A 23,649-nucleotide genomic window follows, 5' to 3' on the forward strand; every position below is an offset into this window, starting at 1 on the left:
AGAGGAATTAGGGTTGCGGAGAGGAATTAGGATGTTCAGAGACAGCAAGATCAATCACAAGGATCTTCAAGCTCAGCACCCCAAATATTAAAAGTAGTCATAATGGTAGTAATAATAAAAATATTGAATAAAAAAAACCACAACAGGACAAGTAAATGATCTACTTGAGATTTATTTAATATTTCTTTAATAAAAAATACAAAACGCTAATAAAAACTATGGGGAACATGCCTGGGTTGTGCATTTTGTTCAGCACTGTAAGTCAGATAAACCTGGAAATGTTAAACCTATAATGCTAAATTAGAGTGTGCAGAATATCCTGCATCCAGCTTGTTTCGAATGGCAGCACATCTTGCAATCCGGTCAAGCTGCTCAGGTTCACACAACAGAGTCCCGATCCTGAGCTGAAGCAGACGATTCAGGGACCCTGAGGAGCAGGAATGTGGATCCCCTTCGATAAGCAGGTCCATTAACAAACACCCACAGAACCCAGGGCCCAGAAAAGGTGAAACAGCTTCCCAGAGGAAAACATCTGCATCAGTTATGGTTTCCCATGTGTGGTTTTGAGCCCTGCGTTGCGTTTGCACCAGAGGCTGCACACTTAAAAATTTAGATATTTACACATGTGAGTATCTTCATACACTGTATAGTGATTCACTCAGATAGGGAGAGAATAACCTCTGGAGTAAAATAAAATAGGAGTGATTTTTACTTCTTCACTGAAAACATAGGGACTTATATTTGAGTATATGTTAAAAACTAGGAAGAGCTACAAACAAGTATGAATTTTCTTTTTCCAGTGGGGAGCCACTAGACCTTTACATTGAAAATCAGAACCCTCTTTTAAATACTTCCACAAAAACAACATACACTTTAAGTAAATAACAGATGAATGCATCAAACAACATGGTTTGTTAGAGTTTCTCAAGGTTGTGCGTGACTTGTGGTTGTGCGTGAAGATGCGCTTTCCGTTGAGCTATCTAATGAATCTCTTTAATGTAAAAACGGGCAAGGATCCCAAACGGCACAGAGCCTGTTTCTCATGACAGGAGTCACTGCCTGGGAAACCGCTCCAGGGCAGCTCCAAGTCTCCATCAGTCTCCAGGCCTCCCTTAACCCAACACAACATTTCCATGCAAACCTTCTGGAAACCTTCCAGGTCCCCCTCCTTTCAGAAACTCTGTGGTAGTGTGACATGCTCTGCTCACAGGCCTCTCAAACCTCTTCTGACATGGCTGGAGGACATGTACTGTACAACCTCTTCACAGACCAGAGGGGTTTTTAATCAACTTCGTTCGCAGTTCTTACTTTTCAAAAGTAAGCAACAGGGAGCGTTACAATCTACATATATTTTCTAAGAGAAAAAAAACATCGGATCCATTTAGTGAGCAATTCCAACAAAATAAAAAAAATAAAACGAAAGTTGACTGTTGAGAGATTTAGGGCATTAATGAGACATGTTACTGTGGTTTGTCTTCACAGAGAGTTAAGAAGTTTTACTAGTACATCACCTGACTTATCACTTCTAAGGGCTTAATTACCTTGTCTAAGGAAACAAAAGTTTTCCTCTGTAAGTCAACACCACACTTCACACACAAAACCTGCACTCAGCAAAGCCCCCAGCAATTAAATAAGCCTATAATTTCACAGCTGCGTGTAAAGTAAAGCTTCAATGCTGCCTCCCTGAAATCTGCCTCACAGGACTTTTGGTCTGAAAGGGCTTGTTCTTTTCTGCAGTTGTGCCATCCTAGCGAGTTGAGTATATTTACAGACATGCCAACACCTTATGAATAAAGTTCTTGGTCCTGTGTCATATTGTACATTCAAAATCTGGACCGTGAGAGCAGGTATGCACCTAATTTCAAAAGCTTTCCCTTCCTTTCTCTTGTTAATTGCAGTGCTCCATTAGTTTCCAAGCCCTTTAAGACTGAACCTGCCAACCCTTCTTAAAGACGAGGTGGAGCGACCAGCTCATCCATGGTAATGCCCAGGGCACCTCTGATCTGGCCTGAACCTACATGTCCGGATAGGGTCACGCCCCTGTAGCGTGACAGCCTCGCCCTGTCAGAAGACAGCCCACACATCCCTCCCAAAGAGGGAGACGCCCTTTGACCTATTCGACAGTCTTCTGGAGGGCTTCAAAGAGGTGTTCCTGCCAAGCAGGAGAGCAGCAGATTCCTGGCTTTCCACCCAGGTTAGTGGGAGCCCTCCTGCACGTGACCCTGTTCATCCCTGGCAGCTTTTCAGGGACAAGTCAGCGCTGGTGCCAGTTTGTCTAAGGGTATTGTGCACCCAGCTCCCAACGGCTCTCGTCTCCGAGGCACTGAAAGCTTTTATTCATTTCATGACACCTCTGAAAAAATGCCTGCATGTGACAGAGCCACAGAGGTAGCGCACCCTCCTGCACACATGGGCTGAGACAGTGGAGAAGTCAGTCAGTGTAGAAACTGCTGGCTGAGGATATAAAACGGAAACTCTTTTTAAAACAACCACAGTATCCTAGCATGGCTTACCAGAAGCATGCGGTTTCGCTGTATCACCACCATCGTTATTCTAACAGTGCCTATGCCGCTGGTATCGAAAGCTGAAAGGCCTTGACAGTGTGATCCGATGCAGGGCACAAAGGAAAGAAAACACCTTGAGCCCATATGCCACACAGAGGGCACGTCTCACAGACCAGTGATGAGCTGGCTGCCTCACACCACATGAAAAGCAGTGTTTCGGTAGCTAAGTTACTAACGAACATTAAAGCTTTTAAGACAAGTATTATAATTTTGTGCCCAGGTTGTTGATTCTGCGATGGGTAATTTCCATACAGTCTGCTCAACGTGGAGACTGAGGAAAAACGGAAGCGCTGCTAACACCTCAGACATGCCTCATTAGAGCCAGGAACAAAGCGCGCCCAGCTGCAGGCAGTGTGGCAGTTGAGGCCGGGGCCGTTCAACGGGTTACAATGAGGGTGCAGAGACCCAGCAGAGAGCAGGGATATGCCCACAGGACCCATTCTTGCCCCATCCAAAAAAAAAATCTCACCACTCCAAACGTTTCTGAAGAATTCAGAACAACAGATTTCCCGCTTAAATGTACAATTTAAGTAACACTAAAACATACAGCACTCTAATTATGGCTATTTCTACAGACAAGTGAGGTAAAGATCTCTATTCCACCGATTAAATTAATCAGGTTTTAAAGGACAGTTATGCTTAGAATTGCAGTGACTGTTTCCTGTTCCCACATCTAGCCATTACTGCAGCAGCCTTGAATGAATTGGTTTTTTACTAAAGCAATATTGCGAGAGCTTTAAAAAGGAGTGATGGATTGTAAGGCTGGAAGGAATGCAAACTGTTTTTACATCAAAGTACAGTACTTTCTGTTAGCAGTGCAGTGCACTGGGAAACAACCCACATTCATTAAGAAACACAACACAATTGGAAAAACAACACAGTTACTCTGAAATGACACCACAGCAGAGTTTTTCTTAAACAGTCTAGTTTTCATATGCCTTTCAAATGACTCCTTAGAAATGATAATACATTTAATAATAACCATGATATTCAGGGAGAGGGACAGTCAGAAGTTATGGAGGATGGTGTACATGATACAAACGTAATGTGAATACTGCTAAACTCTTGTGTGACAATCATCTCAGCACCGTTCACTTGCACTTTCCTCTGCAGAAAAGGCACTTCTCTTTTTCAGACGTTACAAGGAGAATAAGAAGCCACAGGACTGGAAGCCTGACTGCAATATTGCACAGACACCAGTGGCAGAGTAAAAAGGAAGTCCAAGCCCACTCCTTCTGATGTGGACTACTTAGACACACGTTACTGTAAACTGTGTAATTTTGGAATGTGAGGACTGAAGTACTGACCAGCTGCACGTGTAACTGCCTCCGGTCCTGTAGTGTAAACGTGAAAACAATGGATATTAATGCCAATATCAGGGGGTGTCACTGTGGCTTTTATAGTTTTACTGTATATTATAGAAACCCCCTGTGATTTTTAAAATTTTGACTTGACATATCAAACTGTTGCACCCCTAGTGTGAAATAACCCCTCTCTACCATCCATGCCATTCCACAGTAGCGTTCCAGTCCCAGAACGGCACACCTCACCGCCTTCAGCATGGCCACCAGATCTCCCAGCACGTTTAACATTCGTAAGGCAGCCGAGTCCCCATTCCCTTAAACACAGTCCTGTCTGTGTTTAACTGCACCCCAAACAACCCCCCCTTCCAGCAAACGGCAGTACAGCTCTTCCACAGCCTCCCCCAGCTGTGCCCAAACCTCTGAACCGTCCTCGCAGGCAGCCTCTCCAGAGCTCTGCAACGGCCGCTCAGCAGCTGGCCCACTTAAACATGACAACCGTGTCATCCGGCGGCTCTCACTAATCTGTCTCGTTAAAGAAATACACAGGAATTTAAAGTCATGTAGAAAATAAAGGTAACGCAATATATGCCATTGCTGAAATAACTGCTACATCTCTCAGCCAAATAAGCTGTGGGTGCACATACTGCACAGTAAGCAGCCAAGAGGAGACATGGTTCTCGAGATTAGCACTTGCTGGTGCCAAGATGAAGCTACTTCTAAAAATTCAGCGGCGGTTGCCGAGATGAAGAGGTGTGCCAGCGGCCACGCCCGGCCGCCCCCTTGTTTTGAGGCAGGTGCTGCACCACCCCCAGCACCCACACCCACCCGCCCCCCCCGGCGTTTCCGGAGAGGCTGGCTGCGGGAGCTGGGGAGGAGGTGAAGAGACGGCCGCGCTGCCGGGGCGGGGTCAGTGCTGGGCCGCGCCGGGCGGGGCGTCCGGCAGGAAGGGCGTGAAGGAGGAGCGCACGGTGCGCTGCTTGAGGGGCTGCTGCTTGCGGAAGTTGTTCACCATGCTCTTCTGCACCTCCTCCTCCGCCGCCGTGAACAGCAGGCTCCGGAACACCGCCAGCTGCCGGGAAGAGAGGGGAGCTCGTTACGGGCCTTCCCTGCGCCGCGCCGGCGCCGGCTCCGCTTACACCCCGCCAGCAGCCTCCTGGGAAAGAGAAGGCTGCTGCCGCAGGAGGTGTTAGTGGGACCAGCAGGGGGCGCTCACCCTGCGAAATGTGTGGGTCCTAATGCCCCAGTATAGCGACAGGGACATTATACTGTGAAAAGGCACCGTCCGTCGAAAGGGAGGTAAAACCAAGACCCTGAGGGTGTTTATCGAAAAGATAAGGGAGTTAAACTCAGTGTCCTGGCCAAATTTCCCCCTGGCCCTTACCAATCATGGCCTCCTAATAATCCCCATCCCTGAACTGGCTCCATCACTCTGCTCTCCCCCCACTGAGAACTGGTGTGTGGTGAGCATACTGGTGCACTCTGGATCCAGGTGGGGCTGCACACTGGTGGTGGAGGGGAACCCCATCCTGTAAAGCACTTTGAGTGGAGTGTCCAGAAAATCACTTTATAAGTGTAAGGATTATCATCACATCTGCTTCAATTTCAACTGCCCTATGGGAGCAACTATTCCAACAACCTTGCTTAGAAAAGGACTCCTTGACTCGAAACCCCAACTGACTTCCTCACTGAGGTGAGAAAATAACGTAAACAAATAAACCAGTTAAGCTGGAATGTAACGTTAGAAGTTAAAAGAATATCCAAACTATCAGCAATCTATCACAACAGATAAAACAACTAAGGCAGAAAGCTCAAATAATCCATGCAGTATAATTGTGCTGTAATGGCCTGTTAATTTCTACAGGCTTTTACAAAATCTCTATTGTAATTTTCAAGGGTTTGGAATTCCATCTGACTCCAGCTCTGCTCCCGTGTGAGCTCCAGCAGCGTGATTAGAACTGCTTTAGCGCTCTCCTCGGTCGTTCTGCATGGGGAAGTCGGATAGCGAGAGAGGGCAGGCCAGGGCAGGAGCGGATTAATTTTTAAACCCTTTTCTGCAGTGTAGTTTTCAGTTGTCCTTTTTCATGAAGAATTTTCTTTTTCAGCTTTTTGGTCAGCGTGTGACTGCTGAACAGGTTTCCACATGTGACTCTGCACTAACAGCACTGCACTTGCTGACAAAAGAGCTCTTCGGCTCCGATTATGCTGTCACCTGAGACCATTCCCCATTGTTCCCACGCGTCGCCATGGCAACTGAAGTACAGTGTGACACTCAGCCAGTCAGTTGGAGGCTGACGGAGCTGGGCAGGGAGAACTGCCTTCAGACACGGCTTAGATCATTCCTGAGGCGCATACTCGGGAAACCTTTGTCTCTTTACGGCGCTGATATAAAAGCTAGATGTTTCATTTCAAAGCTTAATTTCACTTCCTTAACAGATGCTCTTAATGCGAACAAATGAGAACAAAGCATGCACTGTCGTTTTGCTAGAAACTAAAGGTGGCTGCAGAAATGAGTCAATTAAGAACACAGAACAACAGTGATGGCAGACAGCCTCACAAATATTAAGCTGAACTTCTCCATTCAGGAGAGGAACTAATTAAAAAAACATTTAACATGTATTTATGGTGACACCAGGAACTTTAAGCTGCAAACCAGATCCGAAAATAGATGCATGATAATGTTGTGAAAAGGAGGACTCTTTTGTAAAAATATGGATACAGTCACAAATAGCCAAAATATTAGGAACCCCCAGGCCAATGAATAGATCCCTTCGACTGCCAGAGGTGCACGGCTGAAGGGAGGAGGATGAAATAGTCCTCCACCGCCTTCCCTGGCCAGAACAGTCCCAGATCTCAGCCCTGCCGAGCACGTGTGGGACGTCCAGTCCAGTTCTACACAACACTGCACTCATCAGCACCTCAGCTGGAACAGCAGGATGGGGTTGAACTGCAAATACAGTTCAGAGCCCTGTGAGATGCATGGCAGGTGGTGTCCAGTTTGTCTATACTGGTGCCAGAGGCCCAGCAGGTTAATCAGTGGGGGTTCCTAATATTTTGACCAATGATCCTTTTGTCACAATGTAATAATGGCCATATAGTGAGTGTATACAGTTGTCCGAGTAGGCATAAAGAATTCCAGTTTGCAGTGTGCTCTATCAAACACAAGAGGGCACAACTGAGCCACACAATCACTACAGAGGAACAGCACAGTCTACAGCTCTAGTTTACAGACTTTTCTAGCCAAGATACTGTATAACCTGTTAACTCTGTGTGACAGGACTGACTTTACAAGACCTTACTTTTCATTCACAGCGAGCACTGGATGTTCTGCTCACGGACTAACGGACAATCAAAATAAAGGACATGAAAATTTACTAAATGGAAATTGCCAAATTTGAAATTGGCAGCAGCAGCCCATCAGCTCAGCTTTCCCCTATAACCCATGTACTGAACAGGGAGAGCAAGGAACACAACAGCAGTATGCTGTGCACATGGGAGGGGTGGCACAACTGTCAAAACATCTTAACTAGATCTCACGGCACTCCAGGGGAACTCGGAGGAATGGAGGAGGTAGCAGCTGTGTCCTGGGTAAACACCACTCTGGGTTGGCAGATTCCTGCCTCCCTAATGTTGCCCTTAACTCAACTTGTGAAGCACCTTCTCATGTGTGGGCCTGACCCGCTGCGCAGTGGGGCTGCTGAGCGTCACCCAGGTGGGGTTCTGCTTTAGTGGGTCGCTCCTAGGATTTGGAACGTCTTTAGGAGGAAAGCGCTATATAAATACAGTACAATCAATTCAGATCCCCCATCACAGCACCAGTAAAAATAGAAGTTTTAGAATTACTTGGTGAACATTCAGAAAGAACCCATTCACCCCACCCTGTCGGTCGGCTCACCTGGTCATGGCTGACTTCGATGGGCTGCTTCATGACGATCCAGGCCACAGATTCGGTGAGGGGGGGTGTAGTCAGAGACCCAGGGTACGTCCAGTAGTCCTGACAGCTGGGCAGCAGGCAGGCGGCGTCAAACCGAGTGAACTCTACCACGCTATCCTGGAAAGGGGGAGATACAGAGGTTGGTTCACAAAGAGCTCTGGTCCATTCACACCTGGTTATAAAGACCAAAAAACATGCCCTGTTATTTAAAGTTCCAGAATAGGTTGTTTTCCATGTATATCACTGGGAATAAAAAATAAAATACAGCACTTACTCAAGCCAGTTTCTGGAGAGGAGTGCTCAAAACCAGTTTAGATCAACTGAAAGATCAGATCTGAGTTCCAGACCCAGTTTCAGTTTTATTTACACTTGGAATAAAATGCTGTTGGAACAGCAAACTAAAGTAAATCTGACAAAACACGACAATGTGGACGAGAATTCATGCAGAACTTTAATTTGCACAGCAGAAAAATAAATTCCATAGAACGCAAATAATTACAAAGAGATGTCCTATCAGATTGGCACAGTTATTCCGATTGTTTAATAACTTTGAAGATTGTATGTTAAACCACCGAACAAATGTCTGAAATTCAAATTATCCTTGCTTTGGAATGAAAAGTTACACATAAATGTAAGGAATAATTCTTATTAATAAAATGCAAGCCATGTGTATTTCCCCTTCTGCAGTTAGAACAGGTTAACTGTAGAGTTGACCGCTCCCTCCCCCTCCCACTGCACTGAGCCGACTGAATGACAGCACAGGTTCAAACCTAGGTGTCCACTGGGCCAGCTGAAATCAAGTATCGAAAGGATGAAGCAAGAAAAAGGTTCTGCTTAGTTTGTGGAGAAATAAACAGCACATCATGAATGATTTCAGCACGAAGTGAGACTAGTTGCACAATCTCTGCTCACCACTGGGAAACCAGATGCTTAGTTTCCAGACATTTCGTACACCCTGATAGTGGTACTGAATAACCCAGCCTCTGCTTAATATCAGTATTAAGACAAATATTATAAGCCCCACCCCACCAACACCACACTAAAGGATTTTAAATAAACTCAGAACAGACATTTTGAAAGGGCTTAAGAGACTTAAGTGCAAAAGGACACCAAATTATTTCATCAGCTAGCCGAGTGGGAATCTTCAGCTCTGCTGGAGGGGGAGAAATACATTTTCAATTTGTACAATTTCAATGCCCGTTGCAGCAATGGCTTAAGAAAGCGTGGGTATGGGAAGGTAATCATCTCATATTAAAACTTTTTAAAATAGATTCACTGAGGAAATGCAGCTTCTCTGCACTCCAGACAAAAGTAATTAAAGGAGTTATTGTGAAGGATTTCAAATACCCGCAATGGAATTCTAATCCACATCGGTCGTGGAGGAGAATTCCAACACAAAACACTGGGAAAAAAAACAACTAGATTTTCCAGCCTGAGTCAGAGACGCTGAAAACAGTGGCCATGCTGGGGAATTTATGAAGTCAAAATATGCCCAGAGAGCCCAGGATAGTTTCAAAACAATTAAAAAGATGTAACTGCTTTAAAATCACCCACAACAGCACTCCCTTTTTTATTTTAAGAGACCCACAAACAGCCACTTACACCTATTGGCCGTTATCAATTGGAGAAGGGAGCTAATCTATTAAGTGTGATAACTTTCAAGTGGTTGAGTGTTATCATCCTGACGTTAAGCAATTATTTCTACATTAAACGGCTTTAATCCCTCACATGACTTTGCTTAAACAGACTAGGAGACAAGTTTTTGTAGTTTTTCCAATATGCTCTGCAGCAAAGATAAGCATTAGGTCTGACACTCACATTTAATGCGTGTATTGTATTTGAAAGCATGTGATTGCATCACAACTCTGCTTGATGTACTCAACAAATGAATTCGAAGATGTGATGGACAGGCGCCAGGATTAAATGATGGAGAAAAAGGAGAGAAATTAATGAGCATTGCTCTTTTTTGCCCAACTCAAGTATTAACCCCAGGAACAGACTAGCTTACATGCTTCTGTCAGAAACATTTGTAAACACCATATATTTACATCTACAAGTTCTTCATTATTTTTATTCTGATTATTGTAAAGGTCTTAAGGCTAAAGATTTCTGAAAATACAAGCAGCAGTTCACTGGTTTACCTCTTTAGCTTGATAAAAAGAGACCATGGCAAAGATATTAATGAATCTAGGAGTGATTAGCAAATGTAGGATTAAAACATTTGGGAATACCCTGTACAGACAGGCTTCTCTCAGTACAGTTTGGGAAAACCAGTGAAGAATATCCTGTAGATCTGTATATAGGGACCCTATAGGACAAGATCATCTTCAGGGTATTCCTATTCTGCCACTAGCAGAATCATTTGTAAATTAGTAAAACCTGAAATGGATGAGGTACAGGGCAATGGGAGTCTGATTACCATCAGGCTGTGTCCAGAGCTCGCCTCAATTCTCCTCCACTCACCTTGTGACGAACAGTGGGCAGAGCATCCACCAGCTTCTGAAGACCCTCGTGCCTTTTACCGATCTGTGAAACAGACAGGAACCCAGCGTCAGCCTCACCGCCTGCCTGAGCCCACACCGATTTCACTCAGGAGGCCAAGGCATGAGTCGATTTACCTTCAGAAACACAGCTACTACAGCAAGGCCATCATCTTCCATGACTGCCTCTTCAAAGAGACTGTACTTGTCTGCATTCCAGTGCACTAGATGGAGCTGAAGAAAAGAGTCACTTAGTCAACTGCACTGTAAAATAAAAGCTGGGCCTATTATCCTGCTGAGCTGGCTGCTGCAAGCTGGCATTTAAACTGCAGATAAACAGTAATTCTAGCATGTTTTTTGTAGTAACATGGGTGGCTAACCTTGTTTAAATGAATGCACTCTTGTATTTATTGCATTAAGAGTAAAAAAGAAATTAGGTGCTATGAACATTACAGTGGCTCAAGTATCGGACTGACCTGCTGATTTTCAGATCAGATACCTGACCTGTAACACTACCCCAACAAGCACAAAGAACTGCTGTAACATCCACCCAAATATCTTGACACAGCCAGTTTCCCCAATGGTTTGATTTTAGATAATAGGAATTTCACAGGCAGCTTTTAAGGATTATACAGCTAAGAACTAGTATAACTTCTCTACTTGGAATTCATTGAACAAGAAAAAAATCTTTTCCATTACTTATCTTAAAAAAACAATTTAACAGATAAAACAGCAGCAGCACATGTTCCAGGTGTTATGCAAGGAGGTGAAATAATGAAGCAGGTCAGAGGACAAGCATGAATACACAGCTTACACACCAACAGCTACAGGAAAGTGGCTGCCACCACCGTCCTTGTGCCACCACACTGCTCCGCAGCGTCACAACACCTGCTGAGGGGTGGCCTACCTCCGCAGAGAACAGCTTCCGGTCGACGGTGTGCTCAGAGCCCCAGGCGTTGTTCTCCCCCCAGTGGAAATGGAACTGGCACAGCCTGTACTGGTCCTTCAGGGGGCCCCCACTGATAGCTGGGACAGGAACAATAAGTTGTATGTTCATTATTGGGGACTGAACCCCTCAAAGGCCTGGCAACTAGACAACAGAACAACTTTAAATACTACAACTTACACAGAAGTCTTCCAGACTTTAGTGTTTACTGTTATCCTGCTTCCAGCTTTGAGAGATTTGAGAGACAGGTCTCCAGAACTACAATTTTGTGCATCGTGAGACATCAGTGGATCCAGAAAGTGTCACCTCTGCTCGGGTTTCACAATATCAGGGAGTCTCTCTGGCAGTGCTGGTCAGAGCACAAGTGGCATTAAGAGCTCTGCTGAGCTCTCCTAGGTGGGATGCACCAGGCTGAAGCATTAGTGCGTTTATACATCAACTATAATGAAACAACGCGAGATGCTGAAAATCTATTTAAAGGGGCTCATGTGTATCCCACCGTGGTCCTACATGAGTCATGTTACTAGCCAGCTGTGACCAGAATTCCTCAAGCAGAGGCACGCAACGACCAACACCCTCCAGAGCTGGGCAGACACTTGAGTCCCCACTGGCAAAGCACTAGTGGCTTGGCGTGCAAAGACTCCTTATTTGCTTATGAAGACTGCAATGACATCAGGCACAGGTAGGCATGCCGGAGGATGGTACCAGCCAGACCACATTCTCCTCACCCAATTCCGGGGGTGTAACCACCAACTGGCGACTCCTAGCTGAGAGAAACTGAAGCCTGCCTCTCTGTGCTAAAGCACCGTAGCCTAGCCTTTAAAACTGGGCACACAGCTTTCATGCTACTTGATGACATACTGGTGCTTTAGCTCTTGCAGTTTTCCAACACATCAGTCAATGTGCACCACACTCCTTGTGAAAGGAGATACCCACAACAATATGTTTCCGGATCCCATATTTCGAAAGGTCCTTGACATAAAAACAATCAGATGGTGGGGGGGGGGGGGGGCAGAGGAACAGGTCGGGTTTTCCTGCAACAATCTTCCTGGGTGTATCCGGAAAAAGAGTGTTTTCCACCATCACTACCAGCTTCTCCGTACAAGCACAGCCATTCAGGCACGATGCTGCACCCCAGCCTCCTGCGGCCGGAGCTCCCTCCCACACCCACAGGCGACACCCAGCTCTCACAAGCAGCAGCTGACATGACGGAAACAAGCTCGTTCGACAGCCTGCTGAAAGCACAAGACCCACAGGAGCAGCAATGTACCACTTCACCTCTCCTCAGGCTCAGCAGAAGGGCACAATAATAACCTCAGCTCTGGAGTCATTTGAACAGAATTATACATTAACTTAATTATTCAGACAACTCCCTGAGTGCATTCCTGTGGAGAACAATATAAAAGACATTTTCTCAATAAGAACAAGAAACCTAAGCCATCGCATTCAATTTACTGAAAACTCAAAACTGCTGAACTGAACAAGTGACTACTTGTAACCTAGTGGTGAAAAAAAAACATGTATTCTAAATATTATATGTATTGAACGCATATCTGATTAACTTTGGTGTGTCAAAATAAACAGACTTCCATTAAAAACAATTACAAGCAGGACGGGTAATTCCTGTCAAGTCTTTGCTGACATATTTGAAGGCATAAGTCACAGTTTTTTTCCTGTTAAATAGTTCTGTTCTTAGTGTAGGAACCCTCAAATGTCCCCAAGCAACAGTAAAATAGTACAGTTCTTTTCATCTGAGATAAGCAGTAATGAACTAGCAACAAGTCTCTGCATCAGCTGGCTTTAATGTTGCAAAGAATGTCTGGCAGGCCTCCAGTTAAAAACCACTTTTAATTGCATTTCTTTGGCATCAGCTGAAATGAAACTTGGTGAAAATGAGTCTGGTAATACCTTATAGTGCTGAACGTACGAAATGCCGATGTAATTATAATTAGCCAATCAGTAGCCCTTGTTCCCAAAGCAGCACAGGGTCATTTGTGGGATCAGTAACTATTCCCACCTAGTTAGCGACAAGAGGATCATGATTCTCTTCTAAAAGGATGGAGTATAATAATAAATACAAAATATACACATTAACGTACAGCTCCAATCTTTGGACAGGGGAACAGATCGTGAATCAGGGACACAGCCACTGGACTTGAACCAGGATACTCCTGGTAATAAAGGCTGTATTATAACCACTGGACCACTAAGCTTCCTAGGCTAAAGAGGCATTAATCTTACATGAGCAGGGAATGAAAATTACAATAACCTACTGCACAAAAGCAGCAGTGCAGTTCATTATTATTCAGCAGATTGCACTGAGCACATTGTGAATTTACTCTAATGCAATGCTGGCTTGCCAATTTAACCAGGAGTTCCTGTATAGTGCTACCATCCTCAAAGCACAGAGCAACCTGAAACCCTGAATGATGAAACAGTGCGAGTCCTGAGTACACTGAACATGCAACATAAAAAGCCATGGACCAGGAAGAGCCCGACAAGGGGGGGAAAATACGCAAAATGTTAATGAGGATCCATACTGCAATATACTGAGGGTCAAACGTGTCTTGACCTGAACCAAACTGCAGTCCCTAAAAACCACAATGTGTTTAACACCCATACCCCTCAGGGTGCAGAAGTGACCCCCCCCGATCCTATGAAACCATCTGACCTGATGAGGAGCAATTAAAGAGGTGCCACCAATAAGAAACAAAACAGGAATGGAGCAATGAGATGATGAAACCTTTAAAGATTCAAATGCTTCACTAAAGGGAGTGTAAGAAATTATGGCAAAGAGTTCAGCACATGCAGATATCGTTTGACAGCTAATTGTGCACAGAGGTGCCAAAGACAATCGGGAAATTCAAGTTTTCTTTGCAACTTGTGAGACAGCACCAACGCAGAAAGAGACAGTGAGCTGGGAGCAGAGGGAGGTGGCAGGACTGAAGCAAAGCCAATCTTTTCCTTCACGAACAGCCTGAGCCATCAGGGGTAAACTGGTGAGCAGGCAGACATCTTGCAGTCCATTGCTCAGGGCAGCAGAAACAAGAAGCATTAATTGGTCACGTGATGCAAACTGTAAAATGAAAAAAAAAATAAAACTCCTGGCCCTTTCATTGTACTGTTCCCCAGTAACATCCTTAGAATGACCTCTGCTCTCTGGCTATACCCACACCACTGGCGTTTGTGGGTATAGCTAATGTGGGTATAGCCAGTGCTATTGTGCTATTGTGGGCTATTGTGGTGATCTGCAGAAACTTCCCTACCAAAGAGCAGCACCAGAGCAAATGTTTCTATTTTATTATTCTGTTATGTAGTAGAGGACATGGGTTAATTTCCATAAAAGTTATGTGTAGTAAAATTATTGTTATCTAATCAGATCTTGAATGGTCTTAAAACACAATTTCCTAAAGCACTTGTGAAGTCTTGACATTAAAAACTCTTTACAGTGGAGGTAGCAAATCAACAGTAAAAAGGTATAAAGAATATAGAGACAGAATGAGACAAACTTTCTATATGTAAAAGACAGGAAGCACTAGCCGGAGGAAATAATTTTAATGGTTTTGAAGACAGAGTCTGGGGGGGGGGGGCTTGTCCAGACTCATCAACACTCTGATTCAGCTGCACTGCTACAAGACAGTGTCACAAGACAGTGTCACACTGAGGACTGGACAGGACACAGACACAGAGGTGACAGGACACCGGTCGCTGAGGAACACTGTCCACTAAGCAGCAGAGGCAGGACTGCTGAACAGTTTAAGTGTTTTTTGCAGTATTTTCAAGACTACTGCTAGTTGCGCAGGCATTGTAGACAACTGTTGCGACAAGGAGCACTTTTCTTCTGGTTTTCTGGACAAAGTAAATCACAGCAGATTGTCACGAAAATTGCAAAACTACAAACCGCAAGCCTGAAACCGCAAGTGGTAAAATAACCACTGCGTGCACAACCTGAAGTTTCATGACAAAACAGTGCCAATATTTTGTATTTCACACTTTTGGGATAAAACACATCCTTCTTTAAGGGTTTGTCGAAGGCAGAGCTCTGTTTCTTAAAAAGGTTCTGTGGGTTATGAGTCAAAGTTAGAACTGTACTCTGAGCCAAGAATGATCCTCAGACTTTTAACATTTTACAGATGTGGTTTTTAAATCATCTGTTATGATTTTTTTTCTGTCACGTAACTGGCTACTGAAGGAATATTATACTTGACTCTTTGCTACAGTACATATTTTTAAGGGGGTAAGTTGCAGATGAATCATTCTGATCAGATCAGAAATCAGCTCAGCTGACTGAGCAACACAATACTGGACAGTAAAAGGCTTTGAATATGTAATATAGAACATGCATGAGTCAACACGGCTGCTGCTATCGACACAAATTCAAATTAATAATTAAACTACTTCAGGCCTTAATCACAAAGAAGAAGAATCAAGCGCGAAAGGGTCAAAGTTTTCTTACTGGATTTGTCGGAAGTGTCATCGTACTCCACCAGGAAGGAGTAGCCGTTGTTCCAGATCTGCTGACAGGTTTTGGGGTCGTATTTGATCTTCAGGGGCTGCAGGTGGGGGTCGAACACGCTGTCCTTCGGGGCGATGTCGATCGGAGACTGCCGACTGCCTCCGGGCACGGCCAGCGGAGTCTGCCACATGGGGTGCACTGAAACACAAGACCGAAGGCGCCCTTGGTAAATCAGGAAGAGGAAAACGGCGCTCGGAAGAGGAAGGGAACGGGAAAGAGACAACGAGAGCTAGGAGACGGAGACATACGGTTCATGCTGTATTCCGGACGGTAGACGAGAGAGAGAGAAGAAAAGTGACCGGACTGCTGAGAGAACTTCGCTGCTGTAGTTTACTCCAGCCTCACTAATCCCCTGAAGAACTAACCTCCCCTGACTCGTACGAGGCTCTGAAGGCGGTGGACGCCCAGGGAACTTTATACTAGCACAGCTTTGGCACTCTGACACACCAACGCAATTGGCTCTGCTGCTACAAGCGAAGCAGGAGTCCCGGCGTCTCCCTCGCCCTCCGCTCCCTTGTTTAACTGCAACACATCTGTTTCAGGGGGAAGCGGTTTGGCTACTTTATAATCATCTGTGGAGCGGTTTGCACCCAGACACGTCAGCACAAAGACGGGTTCGGGGGCAGCGCACATCGCGGGGAAAAACAACACTTTCTCCACCAGCTTCTTTGAAACTTCTCAAGTTATACTTCCTTCACAGCTAAGGGTGTCGCCCGGAAAACAAAATCTGAATGGTAAACGCGTGATGAACGCCAATGTTTATCGAAAAACCTTTACCTTCATAACAAATCCTAGTTAGAGGTGTATTACTCATTAAAAAGTAGATGAAATCTCTCTCGATAACCGTATTAAGTGTGGCTCGAATTAACTAAGGATTTACGGACTGACTGACATTTACGGAAAGGTTCTTTAGAAATCATTATTAAAAAATCATGATCTTGTCTTTCGGACAAACAGAATAATGGTCTTGAGCCGCCAGTGTCCTATATTGGCAGCACTCCATACATCTTGCTGTCATCCCCTGCTAATATGATGCCATTGCTGCAGCAATCTGTGATCTGTGACCGGCCTCCACAGTGTGGGCAGAGACAGCTGGACTCCGCTCTGGAGTAACTGCACACCTGTGGGACTGGACAGCTCTGGACCGCACAGAATAGCAAGCCGACGTGATGCACTCAGGCACTGAGAGGCTGGGTTTTCAAAAGGCATTTTTAAATCAAATCGTATGATCTTTAACGGTCCCAAGAGATCGTGGGCATTGCATCTCTCGCTCTATGGTGTGGCGTGCTTGGTGACCTCTGGGGCCTGCGGTCACTGAACCACTTGAATGGACCGGCTACATTCACGAGCCCCTCATACTAACATAGTGACTAAATGACGTCACCGAAACACACTTGAATTCCCCCCTCTGTCGCCCGACCTCCTGCATTTCTTTCAAGTCGGACTCGGCTATATTGCTTGAACACTGACAACTGACCGTTATGGATCCTACAGTTCACACCGTACTGTGTGTGAATGTTTACTCCAGACCGTCACGGATGGAATCTACCAAAGAGCTTCCAACTAACTACGTCGTCGGTTGCGTAACACCCTTCTTAATAACAGAGCTCCGGTGAAAACAGGAGGAACGTCAGAACGAGAAAGACACTGACGCAACAGCTTCTCGGCAGCTGTAGGGCTAGGAAGTGACTGTCAGTACTTCGCAAAGATGCAAGAACATTTAAATAGAACTTTTTCTAAATCCTGACCACTGTATCCACACTGCCGGAACAAATACGCATATTTGGCTATCAAGTTTCATTGCTGGTTATTTTATGTAAATTCCGTTTGATAAACACCTCGAGAGGAGAGGGGAGTAGTAGTAGTAGTAGTAGTAGTAGTAGTAGTAGATACTATCAGTAGTTGATCAGCATTTACTAGAGTTACAGCTATAAACATTTGGAAGTTCAGTCTTGTTTTCAGTGAAGCTCATCTGGCAACAGAAATTGACAGAGGTTGGCAACTGGAAAACCTAATTTTTAGTTCAGGTGGGCAGCTGCGTCAGCAAGCGTAGGCTGCAAAGGAACAAGTAATAGGTTTATTCCATGCTGAAAAAAAGAAGAAAGAAAACAACGTTTCGGCCGTGGAGCCTTCCTCTAGTCACACCTGAAGAAGGCTCCACGGCCGAAACGTTGTGTTTTCTTTCCTCTTTTTTTCAGCATGGAATAAACCGATTACTTGTTCCTTTGCAATCTAATTTTTAGTCGATTACATGGAGTCCTGTCAGCTGGCTGTATTAAAAGACCTTGGTCGTTGCTCTTGGCGCTGGGCGCTTTGAAGCTCAATGGGTCCATCTGGGTCAGCACCGAGACCAGCTCGACTCCGGGATTTGCTTGGACTGTAAAAAGAGCTTCCAGCCGGCGAAATTAAGTCATAGTCTGCGGGCTACCTGTCACTGTAAGTGACTCTTTTCTCTAAGTTTTTCTTCTAAGTCACGATCCTTTTCTCACGATAGCATTCAACTTGCAATCACACGCGAAACCTGAGCTCCCAGCCCATTCAAAGGAAACCCCACCACACCCGGAAAAGGAGGAGAGCGGGCCCGGAGCTCAGCCCGCCTGCTCGCACAGCCAGTGTCCCGGGACGTACTCACCCTGGGACAGCGCCAGCCTGCTGGAGCAAGCCGTCAGATTGCATCGCCTCACCGGGGCGCGGCGATGACAGCGGAGCTGCAGGCTCAGGCGCCGGACCACAGGAGACACCAACCCCGTCAGAAGCACCATGTTTTGTCCTGACAAGCGGCCGGGCTCGACGACTCCCCTTCTTGGAAAGACACGGGTTGAAAACAAAACGTCAAGATTCGCTAAAACGCCCCTGGAGCCGGATGAAAAGCACGCCCAGCCCGCACTGACTGCTCGCTACCTACAAGTGACCTACAGTCCATGTTTGTAGGAGCCCTACGGCTCCCGTTGCGTAACCCAGGCAAACAAGGCAGCGCCGGTCCCTGATTGGCTGCTCAGAGGAAGAAGGGCTGGCTCGAGGAAGACTCGTGTTTACTATTGAAGCGAAGGAGCACGTGCGTCTCTTCTCGCCCGTGGCCAGCGTTCTCTTCCTCTGTGACGTAATCTCAGGCGTGAGGCGTGCAAACAGCAGCCTGCGCTTTGGACTGCAATGACCAAACAGCCCGGAAAAAAAAAAAGATAAATAAGGACCCGTAACAGTAACCAGAGTCGTGGGTATGTGGTGTCGTCCAATCAGGTGCGCGTATGAAGGGGGCGGATGCGTGAGGCTCTTTCGCAACTGGGGGGTACAGTGCAGGGAGGAAGAAAGGGCGAGTTTGTGCACCCATTTGGCACAACACAACCTGCGTTTCGTCTAGTGACCTAGATAAGCTAGTAGGAAGTTAGTCGGTTCTTTTGCAAACGTCTTTGAGTATTCAAAGTACTGGACAAGCAGCTAAAGTCATCAGCGGTGCAAATAGTTTTGTCCTAAAAGGGTTGTTTGTACATTAGGGCGACACTTATTTTTGAAAATTGATTTTAGCCCGGGCTCTAACTGACCGTCCTGCCAGCATAGGGGCACACCTCCAATTTACAATGCAATCCTCGAGTGGCATAATCTAACAGCAGAATTAGCGGAATCTTATATATACATACTGTCTCTCTCTCTCTCACACACACAGGTTAAGGAACAATTACCTAGGCTGCCGAACGCTACTGTGCCATGGCGGACCCACACAAAAAACCAATCAGTGCCTACCTCTGTTGTGAGGTTTTGGCCTTCTAGACCAGACGCAGGTGTTTTACGAGTTACTCTGAAGTTAATATTTTATTGCAAAACACAATGAACACAACGCAAAACGCAAGATTCAAAATCTGGATTCAAAAAGGTGGGGCTGCACATTGGTGGTGGTGGAGGGGATCCCCATTACCTGCAAAGCGCTTTGAGTAGAGTGTCCAGTAAAGCGCTATATAAGTGCAAGCAATTATTATTATTATAAAAAAATAACGGTCTTACGCGCGAACATGAAGCGATGAGCTCACAGTCCTTTTATCTTTGTTTTTCCGGCCAGTCCTTGGTGTAGAATACAGCGTGAGAGCACACCTGCCCTCTGAAGACACAGGTATGGGTGCCTGTGTTAGATCCTCAAGTAAAGTCGAGTCTTCTGCAGTCTGCAATGTAATGACCCAAACATGATTGCACACCCGCCCGTCGAACAGCACAAACGACGAAACGCACCGCAATCGTTAGTGCTGCGTTTGTGCCGGTTTGTGTCGCTGTAAGTAGCGTTTGTGCTGCTTTCGTTTCCGAGATATAGCGCCTTTTACTCGGGTAATCACGCGACTATCTACAAGGAAGTTTACAGGTACCAACAAACTCGGTACTTGAACTCCTGATTGTGATGAAAACAATGGGGGCAACTGGTTTTCTGAGTCTGTCTGGTCGGGTGGGGGTGGATGATTCAATATAGCGCCTTCTTTTCCTTGCTGTGACGTCACTATGTGACGTACAAAACAGGAAAGTCACGACCACCGGATCTTTCAGTTGTGAAATATACAATTTGATCACATAATTACTTAATTACCTCTGGTAGTTAAATGCTTTTTTCTGCTGCATTTTTTTTCTCTTGTACATGATTCTGATCCTCTTGTTGTATTTGTATCTGTAAATTCTATATGTTTAATAAAAAAAAACAAACTTTCAGTTGTGATCTTTTGATCAGTTGACCCCAGACTGTGCAGCCTTTATACGAATAAACAGTCTTACATTTAGGAAGGAGTTACTATGTTAGTTCATTGGGTTAGGTGCTTTCTTTTAATTTTTAACCATGTTCTCGAAAATGTATTGCTTGCGTACTCCTTTCATTGGTGAAGAGACACCAGTTTCCAAATTACCGCTGGTACAACACGAGAGCCCATATTCACATTTTTAGGTATTAGTTTCAAGATCGATATAATTTAACAATAAAAAACAAAATTGAAAGCACGCACATAATAATATAATGATCAAAGACTTTACATTTCTATTCATTTTGAAGTACAAAGCAGAAGGTGTTTCCCCTACCTTAAATATACGATTTAAATTGTTCAAATACCATGTATTCATTACAGAAAGCAGCGGAGACAGTTACATTGCAAATAAAAAATGTATTTATTTCAAAGAGTACGGAATATTGTGAATCAATAAAGACGTTAAAAAATAAGCCGATGTAGTTATTTAGCAAATAAGTAAAGCATTTTAAAAATAGATTCTCATGGACAGTAAACAACCCGATCCACCTGGCGCTGCTGGCTTGAACAGCTCTCAGACCCGTGATTGGCTAAACCCCCGAACAGCTCGGGCCGCGATTGGGTGAAGAGTGAGAATCGACACTCTGATTGGGTAAAGCGCCACAGCGGAAGTTCCGAGACCATGTAGATACACGGGTGATGGATGTTCTTCCTGGTCCAAATACTGTAGCCCCGGTGAACCGTGTGTGCTGTATGAGCACGCTGGATATACAGTAACACATCCATTGGTTTCCAATTACTGATCAATCTAAGAGATGTCGCACTGAGGTCAAAACTGAATAGCAGACAAAGAATGTCATGGCATCCACAGCGCGTTCACGACTCCGATAGCATGTCACGATAGGAGTGTGCGCATCACGATCACATCGCGATACCCATTGCGATTGGCACAGCACTGTCGCGACATTAAGTTCATATATCGCGATATAACATACCCCGACAAAACGCCCCTGCCCGCATGTCGCGATATGACAAACGCCCCAGCGCCCATGTCGCGACATAGAGCCCGCATATCGCGATATGACAAACGCCCCCGCGCCCATGTCGCGATATGACAAACGCCCCCGCGTCCATGTCGCGACATGAAGCCCGCATATCGCGATATGACACCCGCCCGGCAAAAATGCCCCGCCCCATGTCGCGACATGATAGATCCTATATCGCGATATGACATGCCCAGCCAAAACACCCACCCCCCATGTCGCGACATAAAGCCCGTAAATCGCGATATGACACACCCCGACAAAATGTCCCGCCCCCATGTCGCGACATGGAGTCCATATGTTGTGATAGGACATACCTGACAGGATATGCTGAACCCATTTCGCGACACAAAGTCCATATATCCCGAAACGTTCTGTCTGGGGTCTCATGTCAGGACATGATATACTTTGTTGCGACAGCGGTGCCAGGGTGGCACGGAAGCAAGGCGCCAGTCGTGATATACACTGCCGCGATATACATGCGATATACATGGGGTTCCTATCATGACAGGCTACGGAGGTCTTGTCGCAATGGTATCCCACAGTTAAGTGTTTGGCAACAGCGTGTCACGGTAGGGAAAGAAAAGGAAAACGGACTTGAGCATAACATCCCAGAAGAACGTGCACGCACGTATGGGTTTCAGAGGTTGGAGTACATGCATCGCCCCAAGGGTAATATCGAGTGAGGCGCCATGAGAATAAAAACAGCGAAGGTATTAAAATATGAAGTTCTGAAGATCTTGTTCGATCCTTCATGATGCTTTTAAACTTGTATGAAACCCACGAAATTAGTATTCTATTTTCGATTCCAAAAGACACCTACTTTGGAAATTCGTGACTTCCCACAAGACTTTAACACTGAATTGTTATAGTCGCATTACAGTGCTAATCAATTCATCGTACCTTTAATTGAAAGAATGGTCTGCTAATAAAAGCGTCAAATACATACTTTGGATGTATTTTAGCTCTGTAAACGTCGTTCACTTAAAAATACTGCAGGGCATTTAGTGGCGATCTGAATAGTTATCTGTAAAATGCATACACGCATTTATCCGTCAATATTATATTAATATTATTCATGCATTCCAAAACTTGTAATCCGTTTACAGGATAAAGTTAAGAACCTCTTCGTGCTTAACTCCTACAGGTCGAGCGTGTATCGAGCTGCTTTTTTTTAAATGATAACATCACCTTATTAACCCTTTACAATTTCTTGCATTAGGAATGATCTTTTCGCATACCCCAGCTTGCTCTCCATGAGACACACAGACACACAGATAGGGAGAGAGCCTGGGGTGAGAGCACAGGGTCTGTCATTGTACGGCGCCCCTGGAGCAGTTGCGGTCCAGAAACACTTGTATTCGGGAAGCCAGACTGTTCTCCTTAAACCCCAAGATGCCTGTAGCATCTCGTGTGTCGTATTTGTTTCGGGACTGGTCTGGTCATCTACAGGCAGCTTTTTGAAAAACGTAGATATATGCATTTGTTTTGCCACGTCGGCTAATAAACCAAAAACCTACAACTATAGCCAATTCGGCTTCGGCTACGGCTACGCATGCACCGCCCCATGACATTTACATAATTTTCATATTGGTCACAAAAGATACGGCGAGAGAATAGCAAATCACATACGATGGAAAAAAATCAAACACGTAACGCATTTCTAGATTCACCTGAGAGTCTCCCTAAGTCCTATGAAGTCCCTGCCAGGGACACCCTTAAAATCGTTTCACAAAGGGAGAGTTTGAAGCCTCGGTATCAGGTTTCCACATACTGTATCTGCGTTCCCTGTCACTATCTAAAATGTCTTCTTCACTCAATGGCCAAAACACCAGGACTCCCACAGAATAACATGCCGGGCCTCTGTGAACAGAAAAGACAGCCTGAACAAGATGGTCTGTATTCTACAAGGTTCTGAAATGTCTGTGGACCAATAACATCCCAGTGCTAGAAGACTGCCTTCAGAATGCGATGGAGGTAGTGATGAGCAGAATTGAATTTGCCCGTTCTACCACTTTTGACAGCCTGTTTTCAACAGCATTCAAACACGGGTGGCCAGGGGGTCCACAGCGATGAAACTTGTTTCAGAGAAATCAGTTCAAGACACTCTGATACTTCTTAGGAGAAACAGGTCAAATCTTGCAAAAAGAAATGCA

General features: G+C 45.2%; 1 protein-coding gene across 2 annotated transcripts; it reads right to left on the minus strand.

Annotated features, from left to right (window-relative positions):
* Nucleotides 1-156: 156 nt before the first annotated feature.
* Nucleotides 157-20,413, minus strand: ca5a (carbonic anhydrase 5a). Of its 2 annotated transcripts, none has more exons than XM_088938658.1 (7): nt 18,374-20,413; nt 15,682-15,879; nt 11,187-11,305; nt 10,418-10,513; nt 10,263-10,325; nt 7,761-7,916; nt 157-4,937 (listed from the first exon to the last, which is right to left on the minus strand). In XM_088938658.1, exons 1-7 carry the CDS (start codon nt 18,501-18,503, stop codon nt 4,776-4,778), a joined length of 924 nt encoding a protein of 307 aa, XP_088794784.1. In that variant the 5' UTR covers nt 18,504-20,413; the 3' UTR covers nt 157-4,775. The 2 variants fall into 2 exon arrangements, with proteins under 2 accessions (XP_088794784.1, XP_088794785.1); XM_088938659.1 differs by lacking the exon at nt 18,374-20,413 and adding an exon at nt 15,990-16,118.
* Nucleotides 20,414-23,649: the final 3,236 nt, after the last annotated feature.

This window comes from Atractosteus spatula, chromosome 21 (genome assembly GCF_055471065.1).
Source record: "Atractosteus spatula isolate fAtrSpa1 chromosome 21, fAtrSpa1.hap1, whole genome shotgun sequence".
NCBI lineage: Eukaryota > Metazoa > Chordata > Actinopteri > Semionotiformes > Lepisosteidae > Atractosteus > Atractosteus spatula.